Below are 17,185 nucleotides of genomic sequence, written 5' to 3'. Positions count from 1 at the left end.
TTGTTGACCCCTGCTCTCTGACCTTCCCTTGTTGATGCCTGCTCTCTGACCCTCCCTTGTTGACTGTTGACCCCTGCTCTTTTTTTTTTTTCTTTTTTGGGTCACACCTGGCTATGCTCAGGGTTAACTCCTGGCCCTGAACTCAGGAATTACTCCTGACGGTGCTCAGGGGACCATATGGGATGCTGGGAATTGAACCCAGGTCGGCCGAGTGCAAGGCAAACACCCTCCCCGCTGTGCTGTCACTCCAGCCCCGACCCCTGCTCCTTGACCCAGGCTGGCCTCCAGACTGACCGAGGAGCCGTCTCCTCTGGCCTGCCCTGTTCACTCCTGCGCCTGAGCAGAGGTGACTGGGAACTGGCCACTGCTCTGAGAGCACTGACGGGTCACTGTGGCCATTTCTTGGCACCCGGAGACACCCTCAGGGCTGTAACCCGTCTCTAAGTGCCTTACCTCTGCTGTTTCCTTAAAATTCCCAGTGATCTGGAACGTTCTCTGAGGATCTTCCTTGGCTGTAAAATAATCATTCCCTCCTAGAACTTGAATGTACACAGCCGATAACTCAGGAGACAGGAAAGGGATTCTTTTTTCATGAGAAAAGAAACACGTTCTTTCATCAAACAGCAATTGGCACAGATGAAAACCGTTCCCCTTGCTTGGGTTAGAAATCCCTCCACTTTCTCCCCAATTGTATATGTGTGTAGATGCTTGTGTGTGTTTTAATACCGAAAGGCATTTCAGGAAGTGGTGGGAAGGAAGAAATCCTGCTTGCGATTTCCCGACCACTTCTTCCTCCCGAAGCCACTTCCCCGTGAGCCTACTCTGGTTTTCAGTAACAGCCTCTTCCCCTGCTTGAAAATGTGTTTCAGGGCCCAGAGCGATAGTACAGTGGGGAGGGCGTTGGCCTTGCATGCGGCTAACCCCGGTTCTTTCCCCGACATCCCATAAGGTCCCCCAAGCGCCACCAGGAGTAACCCCTGAGCATGGCTAGGTGTGACCCAAAAAGCAAAAAACAAACCAAAAAAAAATAATAAAAGGAATGTGTTTCGGGGCTTGATTGCACCCCTGTCCTGGAGTTTGGAGTCGGCGCCCAAGGTGTTTCTGCCAGCACTTTCCGAGGTCCGGGGGCCTGAGGAGGTGCCCGGCGAGCAGGGCTGAGTCCAGCCTAACTGAGTCTTTGCTCCTAGGGCAGCCCAGAGGGCCTGGTTCTGTGGCTCATGAATAAACATTTGACTCACCACGTTGCAAAGTGGAGAGAGAGAGGGGTTCTGGCCGGTGGACACCTCCAGCGCCCCCCCTCGGCCATCGCAGCACTCAGCATTTTGCACGGGAGCCGCACTAGCTCCCTTCCCGGGACCGGCTGCAGTTTCGGGTGCGGGAGGACTAGGGACGGGAGGGTGCGAGGGCCACCCCCCAGAGGTCAGTCTTCCCGGGGGTGCAGAAAAACAAAAGAAAAGAAACGGCGGACCTCCTTCACCCCTGCCAACTTTGCTAGCCGGGGCAAACGGCGCTTTCGAGCTACCTCGCCTCCCGGAGCGCCTCAATTTTGATTTTTTTTTTTTAGATGCGTCTCCATAACTGTGAATCTAGAGAATGTGTCTTATTCTGTATCGCTGGCCATTCAAGGCCATTTCCCGCCCCCACCCCCATGCCAAATATATATATGTATATATATATATATACATATACATATATATGTATATATGTATGTATATGTATATATATACATATACATACATATATACACACATATATATATATACACATTCAAATTAAAAGAAGTACAGGGGACCTTGCACTTCTGGGACAGTGCAATAGAAATTTTAAAACACACAAAATGGAGAGAGAGAGAGAGAGAGAGAGAGAGAGAGAGAGAGAGCGCAAACAGAACGACCAGCCCTACCCCTCCCGCCTCTAATTATTTCAAATCAAACCGAAAGGATTTTCTTCCCTGTTGCCTCATGGCCCCAGGCTGGGTTCTGACACTCTGGGACACAGGCCCACCATGGGCACTGGTGGTGACCAGTGTGCTGAGGACCCCGCCCCACTGTCCCCTTGAGAGGCCTTGGTGCTTGGTAGGGAAATTAGAGCTAACCCGAGAATATTCCGGAAATCCAGTCCTTTAAATTGGGTTTTGTTCTATTGAGCTGCTCTACACTTAGATGTAGATTTTTTTTTTTTTTTTAATAAAACCTCCTAACCTTTAGACTGTCTTGCTGCAGGAGCAGGGCGGCGGCAGGTCCCAGGGATCATCTGGAGTCTGAGGAGTTGACTGTGAGCCAGCTCCTCCTCTGTCTGCGAGAAGGAAACCAGAAGGTGGAGAGCCTCGAGCTCGCCCTCAGGGAGGCCCAGGAAAGGTAGGGGTGGCCACTGCAGGGCAGCTCGCTTCCCAACGACCCTCTGGAGATGCCGTGGAGATGCTGTGCAGTTCATTATTTAAAATGAACAGTGCTGGGGCTGGAGCGAAAGCACAGCGGGGAGGGCGTTTGCCTCGCACGCAGCTGACCCGGGTTCGATTCCCAGCATCCCATATGGTCCCCCGAGTACCGCCAGGAGTAATTCCTGAGTGCAGAGCCAGGAGTAACCCCTGTGCATTGCTGGATGTGACCCAAAAAAACAAAAATAAATAAATAAAATGAACAGTGCTGTCAGCCTGTAGAATCACAGGATTTTGTAACTGTGTACCACATTTAAGATTAGAACATTCCCCCACCCCACCCCAAGAACCTCAGTACTCGTCAGCCCTCATTCCGTGTTCTTGGGCCACTCTTGCCCACTCCCTCGTGCCAGTTTCCAGAAGACCCGCTTCCTGGGGGATCGCTCCTCTCCCTACACCCCGGACCTGCCGTGCAAATGGAACCACAGAACGCACCTCTTGACTGTGACTTCCTGGGTGTTTGGGGGCTCCATCCAGTAACCGCATATAACAGCTCTTTGTTGTTTGGTTGCTGAGTAGTATTACATCGCGTAACTGGACTTTCTGTTTATTCAAATGGTGAATTTGAATGAGCATTGGTGAGCAGATGATGAACAGCGGGGCTGTTCCCACTTTTGAGCCTACTATGAAAATGTCTGCTCTGAATACTCATGCACAGTTTTTTTTTTTTTGGTCACACATAGCAGTGCTCAGGAGTTACTCCTGGCTCCGCACTAAGGAATTACTCCTGGTGATGCTTGGGGGACCATATGGGATGCCGGGGATTGAACCGAGGTTGGCCGAGTGCAAGGGAAACGCCCTCCCCACCGTACTACCGTTCTGGCCCCTCATGCATGATTTTTGCATGTGGACATATCTTACTTGTTTTCTGGGAGGTGGACCTCAACAGCAGAGTTGCATATCATGCGTGTGATTCTGTATTTACGGTTTTGAGGAAATGACACACTTTTAGTAACTGCACCATTTTTTCTCTTTCCTTCCATTTTTTTTTTTTTTTTTTTGTGGGGGTCCCACCAGGCGGTGCAGTTTTGGGCCAGGCCACACCGGGGGCTTCCCCCGCCCTAGCATGGAGGTGACTCAGCAGTGCAGGGACCAGTGACCCCAGCTTCCTCCAGGCAGTCCCTGGCCCTGCTGCTGTGTCTCCCTGTCACACCAACACCCAGGGCTCAACTCTGCACATCTTACTGAGGATTGTTATTGGGTGTTGTTTTGTTTTGTTTTCTTTAGGAGCCACGCCTGACAGTGCTCAGGACTTACTACTCCTGGCTCTGTGCTCAGGAGACCATATGCAGTGCCAGGAATTCAACCTGGGCCAGTTGCATACAAGGCCAACACCCTATCCACTGTACTAGAACGCTTCAGCCCCTCAGTTAATTTTTTGTGTGGGGTGAAGTAGGGGAAGTAGGGGTACAGTTTTTAAAATTTTGTTGACGGGTACCTATCTGGTTGGCCTAGCACCTTAAGTTGGGAAAATTACTTTTTGTCTCACTGGATTTTCTTGACAGCCCTGCTGTAAGTCAATTGATAAATAAATGTAAGATTAATTTCTAAACCCTTCATTTTGTTCCATTGGTCTACATGGTTAACCGTATGCCAGGGCCGCACTATCTTGGTTATTAGTATTTTATAGTAAATTTTGAAATCAGGAGGGTAAGTCCCATCCTTTTTTAAATTTTTTTTTTTTTGCTTTATTTCTTTGGGGGGGGTCACACCTGATGATGCACTCAGGAATTACTCCTGGCGGTGCTCAGGGGACCATATGGGATGTTGGAAATTGAACCCGGGTTGGCCTCGTGCAAGGCAAACGCCCTCCCTGCTGTGCTATCGCTCCAGCCCCCCTATCTTTCTTTTAAAAGAATATTTTGACTATTCTGGGTGTCTGTCTTATAACTTTATTGTCCGGGTTGGAGGCAGTTGGGGTTGTTTCCGGAGGTCTCCTGGGCTTTGTGCTCATTGCAGTTCTCTGAAACGCCTTTTCTTTCAGGGCTGCTCTGCAGAGTCCGTCAGACAGATCTTTCACTTCTTCCCGATTATTTCCAAGCATTCTCTTTTCTCCCTGTTCAGTTGTGGAGGCTACACCAGGTGGTGCTTTGGGGCCCCCAGTGGTGCTCAGGGTGGGGCCCAGGACCTCCCACACCCTCTGCATGTTCTCTCCCTGGCGCAATAGCCGCTCTTTTTGGTGAGATTAAACGTGAAATTATTTCATCTTTGCTTTTTGGATCTCACCCAGCGATGCTCAGGGGTTACTCCTGGTGTGCTCGGGGGACATATGGGATGCCGGGGATCGAACCTGGGTCAACCACATGCAAGGCAAACACTCTTCCCGCTTTGCTATCACTCCAGCCCCTGAAATTATTTCATTTTTGGATGGGTCACTGACAACATATGGAAACAGCTGAGTTTTGCATATTTTTTAATCTCACTTTTACCTTTCCACACGAATCGGTTAGTGTTACTGATCTACACTGGGTTCCTTAGGATTTTCCATAGAGAAGATTGTGTCATTTGCAAATAGTTTTTTGTTTTGTTTTGTTTTGTTTTTTGCTTTTTGGGTCACACCCGGCGATGCTCAAGGGTTACTCCTGGCTCTGCACTCAGGAATTACCCCTGGCGGTGCTCAGGGGACCCTTTGTTGTTGACCCCTGCTCTCTGACCCTCCCTTCTTGACTGTTGACCCCTGCTCTTTTTTTTTTTTCTTTTTTGGGTCACACCTGGCTGTGCACAGGGGTTACTTCTGGCTCTGAACTCAGGAATTACTCCTGACGGTGCTCAGGGGACCCTATGGGATGCTGGGAATTGAACCCAGGTCGGCCGCGTGCAAGGCAAACGCCCTCCCCGCTGTGCTATTGCTCCAGCCCCGCAATAGTTATTTTTGCCTTTCCCCTCAGCCAGGCCTCCTTCGGCTTCCGCCCCGAGCTCGCAGCTCGCCTGCCCCTCGCCTGTGCTCCCCAGTGCCCTGCTGGAGTTTCCTCTCACCCTGCCTCTCCACTCCTCTAGGTACACAGCTCGTGGATATCGTTGCTGTGGTGGCAAGGTCACCTGGTTGGGGCGGGGGCAGTGGGACCCAGGGTCTGCTCCAGGGCCCCACACATGCCACGCTGTGCTCGTGTCTCACTGCTGGCCCCAGTCTGTGGCATCCGAAGTCATTTTAGTGGACTGCACTGGGATAGACGTTCCATGCGGAGGGCTGGAGCCATAGCGCAGCAGGCGGGAGACTGCCTTGCTCATGGCCAGCCCAGGTTGGATCCCCGGCGCTCCAGATGGCCTCTGAGAGCCAGGAGTAGCTCCGGGAACTGCTAGGTGTGGCACAAAATGGTGTTTGGTTGTTTTCTGTTTTTGTTTTTGTTTTTTAATTACATCTAGAGATTCAGGCTCCCATCTGGAAAATGGGTCTAGATTTCATTTTTACTGGGATGGTTCTTAGGTATTCTTTTTTTTTTTTCTGGTCACACCCGGCAATGCTCAGAGGTTAATCCTGGCTCATGCACTCAGGAATTACTCCTGGTGGTGCTCGGGGGACCATATGGGATGCTGGGAATCAAACCCAGGTTGGCCACGTGCAAGGCAAACGCCCTCCCCGCTGTGCTATTGCTCCAGCCCAAGTATCCATTATTGGTGCAAGAGTACCGCCCTACGGTTCCGAGGACTTCTAAACCGGGTAACTGCCCACCGGCACCTGGTCCGCTCGGGGTGGAACGTGAGACTCAAGCTGAGGTGTGGCCCCCCAGCAAGCCTTGCCTCTCTGCCAAACCCTTAGCAACTAGAGCATACACAGAACTCAGAAACGCAGACGTCTCTGTGCTAGCACGGGAAAGGAGGGAGGGTTTCCCGTGTGCAGGAGTCCGTGTCTTTCGTTCCGCCTCTTTGAGGAACAAGCCTCTCGACCACTCGGGAAGTAACATTTCTACATTCTGTAATTTTTCAGAATTTCCTATTATGAAAAGCGAGTCCCCGCTCACGCTGAGACCGAGACGCAGACAGAGGGGCACACAGACCGCGAGGAAGAAGAGGAGCAGGGCCCAGAGAGTGTGGGTGCTCCGGGCCGCGATAGTCGGGGTGGACCTCGGCCTGGGCCCTGGGACGCGCTGTCTGCTTTAGCCCCTCGAGTCCTGGTTCCGGCCCACTCCTCATTCCTGGGCCACTGTGCAGTGAGACCCTGTGCTTGGAGGGAGGATGCAGGGTTAGGCTTGACTGGGGGGGGCGGTGCAGAGAGAGGTTCCACTGGGCCGCGGCAGTCTGTGTCTGCTTGGACTCGCCCGGAGCCTGCAAACCAGGCCTTGAGCTAGGGGCAGGGGGCCAGGGCGTCCACGTGGACCCCGTGGGTGTATCCACTGACGAGGGGACTGGGGGGTACCTGCCCCATGCCCACCTCCAGGCCGAATTCTTCTACTTTTAAAAGACTGAAGAATATTTAGAAAACTGAAATGAAGGGGCCGGAGAGAATGTAGCGAGAAAGGTTGTAGTGGCCGACACCAGCTTGATCCGTGGCCCGCCACAGCCCCCCGGCCACACCAGGGGTGATCTCTGAGTGCAGAGCCGGGAGTCAGCTCCCCCCGCTGCCCACCTCCCCAGAATGAAAACTGAAATGAAGAGACCACCAGGAGCATAAGGTGCCCTGCTGTCGGAATGAAATTGGTTACGGATTACAGAACAGTTTCAACGCTTCCAAAACTCACACCAAAATTCTTGAATGGCCAAGAGGAAAGGCGTGGAGGGAGAAGAGTGTCGGGGAGCAGCAGAGGCCTGGGGTCACGGGGGGCGGGGGGGCCACACGCGCATCCCAGGACTGTCACTGCTCCCGGGAACGGCACTGCAGCCAGACTCTGCTTCGTGTCAGCTGCTCGGGGCCTCACTGTCCCAAGCTTCGCTGACCCCCGCCTTCACGGCTGCTCCCCACCAGGCCGTGTTCTCACGGGACTCACCTGCAGTGCTCGGAACACACCTGACTGGGGTTTCCCGCGTGACAGGTGGGGAGTGAGGTCAGGATGCTGAGCCAGCAGGTGACGAGCCTGTTCAAGGAGCTGCAGGAGGCGCACTCGAAGCTCGGCGAGGCGGAGCTGGTGAAGAAGAGGCTGCAGGAGAAGTAAGGACGGCGCTCGCCGCCCAAGGTCGGCCCGCACACGTGCTCGGCTGCTGCGGGCGGCACAGCCCGGTGCGAACGGGGGTTTAGAAAGCGGCAGTGCCCAGCTTGGCACCCGGGCTGAGAGGAGAGCTGGAGACTAACTAGGGCCCCCAGGGATCCAGCTGGCCGGGCCATTTTGCGGAGCACTGTGGGAGCAAGAGCTGAGTGAACTTTATCATGGAAAAACACCAGCTCTTGGGGGCTGGAGCACAGCGGGGAGGGTGTTTGCTCTGCACGCGGCCGACCCGGGTTCGATTCCCAGCATCCCATATGGTCCCCTGAGCACCACCAGGAGTAATTCCTGAGTGCAGAGCCAGGAGTAACCCCTGAGCATCACTGGGTGTGGCCCAAAAAGCAAAAAACAAGCAAAAACACCGGCTCTTCTTTCCAGCCGTGTCTGAGGGATGGTTGAGAATTTTGCATTTGCTGTAAGACGCTCCCCCAGACAGGGAAGCGGAGGTCCTTTGGGTTAGCGCCCGGACCGACGGCCGGTGCATCGCCCAGGCCTCTGGCTCTTGGCGGGGCAGCCCTGTGCCATCGGGCCCGGCAGAGCCCGGCCGCGGCCTCCTGTTCTCCGCGCTCGCCTCAGCCTCGACGTGCCCTCGCTGTGCTCCTTCTCAGCCGTGGGGCTCGTGTCCTGAGTCCTGTTCCACGACGGGTGTTAGCGGCAGCACATCCCTGCCATTTGGCTGGGCAGTCACTCAACACTGCTGGCGTGGGGGCCGGGGGCCAGGCCATGCTGGGCTCAACACTTGCCAGGCTCGAGGTCCTCCAGTTGGAACCACTGCCCCAGCCGCTCAAGTTCCCTTTTTGATTTGTCTCTTCCCACTTTCCTCTTTTCTGTTTTTTTTTTTCTTTGCTTTTTGAGTCACACCCAGCGATGCACAGGGGTCACTCCTGGCTCTGCCCTCAGGAATTACTCCTGGTGGTGCTCAGGGGACCTTATGGGATGCTGGGAATCAAACCCAGGTCGGCCGTGTGCAAGGCAAAGGCCCTATGCACTGTGCTATTGCTCCAGCCCCTCTTTTCTGATCTTTAGGAGGAATTAGGGCTCACTCATCCTCTCCTAGTGAATCTTTGTCGGAAGTCTTTGAGGGGGCTGGAGCAATAGTACAACAAACAAGGCACTTGCCTTATATGTGACCAGGTTTGGTCCCCAGTACCCCGAGTGGCCCATGAGCCCCGCCAGGAGTGATCCCTGAGTGCAGAGCCAGGAGTAAGCCCCAGGCACCGCTGGTGTGGCCCAAAAACAAAACCACAAAAAGTCCCACCTCTGAGCATAACAGAACCCATAGCTCCTGCAAATATTGAAGCGATGCGTCGGTTCCTGTGGCGAAGGCGCCTTTAGGAAAGCAGAGCCCTGGTCTGTGCAAGCCCGGGAAGCCTGTTTGCATAGTGGTCCCCAGCTCGATCTGTGCGTCACCTTCAGGCACAAGACAACCTTGTCCGGGAGAGGAGCTCAGGGGACAGTGCAGCCCGGCCCGTGCGTGCAGTCCGAGGAGCGTGCCCCTCGCATGCGCACATGGGGGCTGCGGAGAGCCGCGGGGAACGGGGCGTGTTCCTCCCCACCAGCGCGCGATCTTCCTCAGGTGTCAGGCCCTGGAGAGGAAAGGCAGTGCGAGCCCGTCCGAGCTGAGCGAGAGGCAGGAGCTCCTCTACAGGAACAGGAAGCTGGAGCTGCAAGTGGAGAGCATGCGGTCGGAGATCCACATGGAGCAGGCGAAGACCGAGGACAAGAAGTGAGTGGGAGCCCGGGCCGGGGTGGGCCTCGGCGCCAGCCGGGCAAAGGTGACGGCTTTCTCTTGGAAGGCGCCCTGCACAGGAGCTGAGACTCACGGCTTTGGCGGAGATGGAAATCATCACTGTAGCACCGTAGCACTGTCATCCTGTTGTTCATCGATTTGCTCGAGCAGGCGCCAGCAACGTCTCCATTCGTCCCTGTCACGTGCTAATGTAGCCCGATGGGGCATTGGGGGATCTTTCAGGGTCAGGGGAATGAGGACTGTCATTGTTACTGTTTTTATCGAGTACGCCATGGATAGCTTGCCAGGCTCTGCCGTGCAGGTGGGGACTCTTGGTAACTTGCTGGGCTCTCCGAGAGGGACAGAGGCTTTTGGGGTGGCCTCTAGTCCCCTTTACAGGAGTTCCCAGTCTACCGAATGTAAGCTTTTGGCCGACTGGCACGTTGTAACGATCTGCACACTGACAAACACGCACCTGCCTGCATCTCTGGGCAGCACCTGGCACATCTGCGGCCTCAGGTTGATCTCCATGAGGTGGATGGAGTGTGCCCGGGGGGTGTTGAGCAGCTGGCAGAGCAGGACCCTACCGCGGAGGGTCTGTGCCAGGTCGAACACTTGCACCAAGTCCCGGTGGTTGGCTGACAGCACCCACAGTGGATGAGCCACTGCACGCCGCGGCTCTGTGTCTGACGGCGCTGTGGCCGTGGCCGTGGCCGCAGTTTCTTCTGCCCCCGAATCTTGCAGAACAGCTGGCAGTGTCCATCAGGAATCACTCGGAGAGTTTTCCAGCAGGGGTCTCGCGTAGAGCTCCATGCCTGGCGTGCCGGAAATCACAGACACTCTATGCGATGGGGGGTGGGGGAGCTCGAGAGTGAGGAAAGGCTGCAGGCTGGGGCCGGGCGGGAGGAGAGATCTGGCTACTCCAGTGTTGGGGGAGTGTTTGGGAGAGGCGAGGTCTGCGCTTTCCCAAGTCTGTCTTTCCTCTTGTTCTTCCTTGTGCAGGGCCAGGCTGGCCGCCCTGCAGGCGGCGCACAGCACCTTGCTGCAGGAACACAACCACACTCTGAGGACCGTCGAGGAGCTCAAAAGGAAAGAGGTACCGCGGGGGCGCGCTCCCGTACCTACGGACTGCTTGGTTGCTGGTCACGAGCTCGTGCTGGTCACCAGGCTCGGTTGGAAGATGGTGCTTCAGTTCGTCCTTGGCTCCTGGTGCCCACGAGTCAGGTGCTGTGGCTGGGCGCCAGGAGTCCCTTTGGCAGCTCAGCCAGGGGCTTGAGGAGAGCAGCATGTGGAGAGAGGGGTGGGCTGCGGCCAGGGGCCCCTCTGCCGTGTGGAGTCCACAGGCTCCGGCCGCCGGTGGGCTTGAGACCGTGAACCTCTCAGGGTGCAGTATCAGTGAGTGCCCAGGTCCAGCCCAGTGTGACCATTAGCAGGCCCTGGGCGCGTGCAGTGATGACGTGTTCACAGCATTCCCAGTGCTCACAAATCACAGCCCCTCGGGCTGTGTCCTCGGCCACCTTGAGCTGTTGTCAGAGACCCTGAAGAGCGTGGAGGGTCTGAGTCGGGGGGCACCGAGCTGCTTGTGTTCATAAGCAGATGCTCCGCCTTTCAGCGCCCGCTGCTCCTCTGAGCACCTAGAAAATCTACAAAATTATGGGGCCGGAGCGATAGTCCAGCGGGGAGAGCGTTTGCCTTGCATGCGGCCAACCCAGGTCCCATCCCTGGCATCCTATATGGTCCCTCGAGCACCTCCAGAGGTTGCTCCTGAGTGCAGAGCCAGGAGGAACTCCTGAGCACTGCTGGGTTTGACCAAAAAAGGAAAAAAAAAAACCCAGAAAATTAAAAAATGTAAACATGACCCTTCTTGTACCTTGACTTCACAAAGGACCACACGAGTGGGAGAAAGGAAGTCCTGGGAGAAGCCATCGTCTCCCCAAGCTTGGGGTTGGTTCTTTCTGTTTTGTGTTTTTTTTTTGGGTCACACCTGGCGATGCACAGGGGTTACTCTTGGCTCTGCACTCAGGAATTACCCCTGGTGGTGCTCGGGGGACCTATGGGATGCTGGGAATCGAACCCAGGTCGGCCGGCATGCAAGGCAAACGCCCTACCCGCTGTGCTATCGCTCCAGCACCGGGATTGGTTCTTTCCCCCGTGGTCGAGTGAATATTTTGTTTTTAATGATTGCACGGTGTGTTTTCTGCATGACCTGAGTAGGACATTATTCTTTGCAAGCCAGGACTGAAGGGTTTAAGTGACTATGATTTTCTAAGTTCCCAGAACTGTTTAGAGTCAGTCATTTTAAAAAGAAAACCCCGAACATCACTCTTTTATCAGATTAGAGCGAGTGCCCCCCTCGCCCTTTCTAGAGCCCGTGTATCTCTTGCAGTCAGAGAAAGTGGAGCAGGGGGAGGTCCAGGGGCTGCGGGAGAAGCTGGCGGCGGCGGAGAAGGCCCTGGCGTCCAAGCAGCTGCAGATGGACGAGATGAAGCAGACCATCGCGCGCCAGGAGGAGGGGCTGGAGACCATGGGCGTGCTGCGGGCGCAGGTGGGCCCCCCGGAGGCGGTGGGGGCGGGGGAGAGACCGGCCCTGAGCCGTGGCCTCACCCGGGCACGTGATGGCGCCGACGACGCTGTCTGGGTTTCCGTGTTTCAGTGTGTTTGATCTTTAGTGCGTTTGGTTTTCTGCTTTTTCCAGTGCGGGAGTCTAGCCGCACGAGGCAGTGTTTAGGGGCTGTTCCCGAGGTGCTCTGAGGAGTGTGTGGGGCCAGCGAGTAAGCCGGGGCTGCCCATGTCCTGGGCAGGAGCCCCACTTCCCCGGCCTCCGCCGCTGGCACGGGGGCTGAGCTGTGGGGAGAGCGCCACGTTTCTTACGCGTCCTCTTTTCTTTCAGAGGGGCCACACCCGGCGATGCTCGGGGGTTACTCTGGCTCAGCACTCAGGAATCACTCCTGGCGGTGCTCGGGGGACCTACGGGATGCCGGGGATCGAACCCAGGTTGGCCGCGTGCAAACAAACGCCCTCCCGCTGTGCTGTTGCTCCGGCCCCACTTACACACCGTCTTCACCCGATCTAGTTGCGGGCAGTTGGGTTCTTTCCCGTTGGGGCACGGGGACTCAGCAAGTTCCAGCATGCTTTGCCCGCCCTGGGCCACCTGCGCGTCTGCTGCTGGAGGGACACCCTGGAGTGAGTTGGGGGTCGGGGGACCTCAGGGCAGGCGGAGGAGCTGGCGCCTGGGAGTGCCCGTTGCTCTTGGGCCCCGCCAGTTGGCATAACTCCTCATGGGTTCACACCAGCCGTTCAGGGAGCTGCAGGGCAGTGTTTGAGGATGTTCCCCTTTCCCTGGCGCCGAGCCGGACTGAGCCCCGCCCCCAGCCTCTGGGTCCCAGAGTCTGATCAGGCCCTGTGTCTGCTGCCAGCCTGTCCTTGGGCCCGACAGGAATATTCTTTAAAAGTCCAGTTCTGGGGCCGGAGCAATAGCACAGTGGGTCGGGCGTGCGCCTGTACACGGCCAACCTGGGTTCAGCCCCCAGCATCCAGTATGGTCCCCCCGAGCACTGCCAGGAGTGATTCCTGAGTGTAGAGCCAGAAGGAACTCCTGAGCATCGCCAGGTGTGACCCAAGAAGAAAAAAAAGGAAGAAAGAAAAAAAAAAGTTGAGCTCTTAAGCGCAATTGTCAAAGGAGCGCAGCATTTTAGAGTCACAGTGAAGTAAGACCGTCAGCAAACACAGTGCACTAACACGAACCTCACACTTTCAGAATTAAGCAAGTCGCACTATCTGTTAATATCGTTTCTTTTATTTTTCTCCTTTCTTTTTTCTTTTTGGGTCACACCCAGCGATGCTCAGGGGTTACTCCCGGCTCTGCACTCGGGTCACTCCTGGGGGTGCTTGCAGGACCATATGGGGTGCCGGGGATCGAACCCAGGTCAGCTGCATGCAAGGCAAATGCCCGACTCGCTCTACTACGCTCTGACCCTGTTCCAACCGTTTCGAGTGTTGCCTTACACCAGGGGCCAGAGTGAGAGGGCAGCAGGTGGGTGTTTGCCTGGCATGTGGCCAGCCCGGGTTAGACCCCCAGCACTGGTACAGCCCCCCAGCCCCCCAGGAGTAACTCTGAGCACTGCCGGGTGTGACCAAAAAACAAAACAAGTAAGCAAAATATTGCCTTAAAGCCGCCTTCATCAGTCTGTGCGAGGGACTAACTAGCCTTCGCAGAGTGGCTTAGCCCGAGGGTCAGCTCCTCCTCGGAGCCCAGGCCCACCCACTGTGAGCCTCCACCCCAGATGCTCCCCCAAGCCCCGCCAAGGGTCGCCTTTAAAACAATAGGCCCAGGGGCTGGAGCAATAGCACAGTGGGTAGGGCGTTTGCCTTGCACGCGGCCGATGGGGTTCAATTCCCAGCATCCCATATGGTCCCCTGAGCACGGCCAGGGGTAGTTCCTGAGTGCAGAGCCAGGAGTAACCCCTGTGCACCGCCGGGTGTGACCCAAAAAGCAAAAAAAATAAATAAATAAATAAAATAAAATAATAGGCCCAGGTGCTGGAGCAATAGCACAGTGGGTAGGGCGTTTGCCTTGCACGCGGCCGATGGGGTTCGATTCCCAGCATCCCATATGGTCCCCTGAGCACCGCCCGGAGTAATTCCTGAGTGCAGAGCCAGGAGTAACCCCTGTGCACCGCCGGGTGTGACCCAAAAAGAAAAAAAAAAAAAAAGGCCCAGGGAATTAGAACTGACTCCATGGCTGAGGGTTGGGTTTTTTAATTTTGTTTTGCTTTGGGAGGAGGGGTGTAGGGGGCCTCTCATGGTGGTCGCTAAGTGAGGTCAGGGCTGGCCACGCACAGGACAAGCGTCAACCCTGACCCTGCCCTGTTGCCCCAACGCCACCCGAAGTGTGTGAGCCGCCTGGGCTGGCGCCATCGCGGGTCCCCATGAACTGAGGCCCATTCGCGACCACAGAGCGACCACAGGGCTGGCCGTGCACGCGGGGGGTGCCAGGCTCTGCGGCTGAGCCCCGCGGCCCCGCGAGGGAGCCGGGCCGGCTGGTGACGGCCCTCCCGTCCCCCCGTGGCAGATGGAGGTTTACTGCTCCGACTTCCACGCCGAGAGGGCAGCGAGAGAGAAGATTCACGAAGAGAAGGAGCAGCTGGCGCTGCAGCTGGCACTCCTGCTGAAGGAGAACGACGCGTTTGAGGACGGCAGCAGGTGAGGAGGGCGAGTCGGGAGCACGGCCGAGCAGGGCGCGGCCGGCACTGCAGCAACAGCAGCAGGCGGCTGTTCCCGGTGCCCGACTGGCCGGGGTCCGTGTCTTCCTCCTCGGCCCACCGCGGGCTTGTCTCGGGGGAACTGGACCAAGAGCTTGGCTGTTCGGCTGCAGGATGTGACCCTCTGTGCCCGATGCCGTACCCTGCTGTGTCCCGGCAGGAGGAACCCCAAGACTCTGGCACACTATTGGTTATTACTATTATTGCTGTTGTTTGGGGCTGGGGGCCACACTCCACAGTGCTCAGGGCTTACTCCTGGCTCTGGGGGCCACATGGGACACTAGGGATTGAAGGAGGCACCTTCCCTGCTGGCAGTGACTTCTGCCCTCTAAAGTTTCATTTTGAGAAAACGTTAAAATGCAGAAATAAAGTTATACACCACCCATAAAATAGGATGAGGAGGGGCTGGAGCGACACTACAGGTGGTCAGTGCTGCGTGCCTTGCGTGCGCCGACCTGGGTTCAATCCCTGGCACCCCGTATGGTCCTCTGAGCTCCGCCAGGGTGGTCTCCGGGCTCAGGGCCAGGGTCAGTGTGAAGCCCCAAACCCCCAAAGGACAATAAAATAAGATAGACCCAGATCAGTCTCCAGCTGTTCCCCCGTCCCGCCCCGGCCCATCCCGTCCTGGGCGGCCTCCCCCTCCCCAGCCCCTCTCTCCTCTCTGTCCCCTCCGCAGGCAGTCGCTCATGGAGATGCAGAGCCGCCACGGGGCGCGCGCCGGTGACTCAGAGCCGCAGCCCTGCCTGGTCCAGAGAGGTGAGTGCCCTGAGCTTCCTTCCCGCGGCAGCGCCCGCCCAGTCCCTCGCTCCGAGCCGGTGGGTGTCCCAGCACGCTGCCACTCCGTGTGCCCGCGGGGGGACACACATGCCCAGGCCCACAGCTGGGCCCCTTCTCTCCTCTGCCGCCAGAGGGGAACCGTGAAGCACCCTGGGCCGGCCTCCTTCCTGACTCCTCCCGTCTCTTCCCGGAGGCACTTCTGGGTTTCTTCCACCTTTCCCAGGTGTTGTGACTCACAGACCCGTTAATGACGGCTTCAGACGGATTTCATTCCCGCACCGCCCCCGCCACTGGGGTGCCCGCTGGGCACTGGTCCCAGAGTTGACGTGCGGTTCCGACGAAGCTTCTGTTGTGAACCCTGGAACTGGCCTGACGGCAGCCTGGAGCCCACGGAGTGACGCTTCCCCCTCCGTGTCTTCGCAGGAGCCGAGGATCGGAACTGGCAGCCGCCGCCCGTCCACTGCTGCCCCAAGTGTGCGGCCATCCTCCCGGACATCGACACACTCCAGATCCACGTCATGGACTGCATCATCTAGCCCGGGCAGCCCTGCCTCCCGAGCCGTCGTTGTGTTCCTCGTTTTTTACGCTAACGTTTTCACGCGTTGTGTTTGTTTCAGGAGACAGGAGTGGGTGTCTGATAGTTTGTGTGGATGTCCGTCGACCGGCGGGACAGAGCCCTCCACAGAACATGCTCCTCCCGAGAGTCTCGCACGGACCCATCCCCGGCGGGACAGACCCCAGGAATGCCGGGCGGGAGCAACCACGGAGGCGTTTTAAGAGGCTCGTAAAGGAGGCAGGAAGTGACGGGAAGGAAACCTCTCCAGCATTATTTTTCGACGTCGTGGTAATAGTCTCCGTGCGTTTGAGGCATGTGTCTGTTGTGCTGCAGTGGCCGCCTGGCCGTCCCGGAGCTCAGGACTGCAGCGGCACGGCAGCATGCGTGCGAGGTGTCGGCAAAGCGCAGAGCGCCAGGCTCCTGGCTCCGCAGCCGTCGGCTCCTCCACGGCGCTGCCGAGACCCCGTCTTACACAGTACATAGTTTATTAGTTTTGGAAGAGCCGCTGTCTAATTTCCTCCTGGTATTCATGATCACAGAAAATAGTTGGTGCAAAATAAAATTTGACTTAGTAATCTTCCGCAGTATTCGCACTTGATTGGCGTGTCTGTGTCCAGAGCCTGCGAGCTGAGGCCCTCCAGACCGTTCTTTGAAGTCAGAGTAGATCAGGGCTGGAACCAAAGGACAGTGGGAGGGTCCTGGCCTTGCATGTGGCTGACTGACACAGGCTTGATTGCCACCTCCCCACCTGGCTCTCCAAGGGGTCCCTGAGTGCAGAGCCAGGAGTGTGTCCTGAGCACAGCTGGGTGTGCCCCACCACACACACACACACACACACACACACACTAAGCATGAGCAGTTCCTTCACATGAGACCCACACATGTGGCTGCAAGGGGGGTTAGATAAGGATTTGTTCTATACTGGAAAGCTCTGGCTTACCAAGATTAGCTAATACTGGGCCCATCTCAAACGTAAACCGTGTAGTTCAAAGAGCTAGAGTGAATGGTTAGCATGTGGTAGCCCCGAGTTCGGTTCCCAGGCCCAGTGTGGCCCTTGTCGTCCCCAACACTGGCTGAGGTATTTTCGGAAGGGGCCCCAGGACCCCTTGATCACTGCTTGGGAGGCCATGACCCCCCCAAAAGTGAGCAGCACCTTGACGAATCTAGATACTGAGACATTTCTGAAAAAATAAAGAGATTTCCTGTCTGGATTTGTCACAGAATCTCTTCCAGACAAATCTGATATAACGCACACATGCGTGAGCATGTCTGTGTTTGGGGACCACACCT

General features: G+C 56.5%; 1 protein-coding gene across 2 annotated transcripts in view; it reads left to right on the top strand.

Moving 5' to 3' along the window:
* The window catches only part of OPTN (optineurin), a 33,374-nt gene extending 16,899 nt beyond the window's left edge, over window positions 1-16,475 (top strand). For both annotated transcript variants that reach the window (XM_004605325.2, XM_055147394.1), the window contains exons 6-14: window positions 2,223-2,357; window positions 6,363-6,465; window positions 7,405-7,520; window positions 9,149-9,298; window positions 10,304-10,397; window positions 11,688-11,846; window positions 14,373-14,503; window positions 15,239-15,318; window positions 15,763-16,475. In XM_004605325.2, coding sequence (XP_004605382.2) covers window positions 2,223-2,357; window positions 6,363-6,465; window positions 7,405-7,520; window positions 9,149-9,298; window positions 10,304-10,397; window positions 11,688-11,846; window positions 14,373-14,503; window positions 15,239-15,318; window positions 15,763-15,875 — 1,081 coding nt within the window. In that variant the 3' untranslated portion in view covers window positions 15,876-16,475. The remainder of the gene's footprint in view (window positions 1-2,222; window positions 2,358-6,362; window positions 6,466-7,404; window positions 7,521-9,148; window positions 9,299-10,303; window positions 10,398-11,687; window positions 11,847-14,372; window positions 14,504-15,238; window positions 15,319-15,762) is intronic.
* Window positions 16,476-17,185: the final 710 nt, after the last annotated feature.

The sequence above is a fragment of the Sorex araneus genome, chromosome 9, assembly GCF_027595985.1.
Source record: "Sorex araneus isolate mSorAra2 chromosome 9, mSorAra2.pri, whole genome shotgun sequence".
In the NCBI taxonomy this organism is placed as follows: domain Eukaryota; kingdom Metazoa; phylum Chordata; class Mammalia; order Eulipotyphla; family Soricidae; genus Sorex; species Sorex araneus.
Note: the sequence above shows the minus strand (reverse complement) of the source record. Positions and strands in the feature narration are given on the sequence as shown.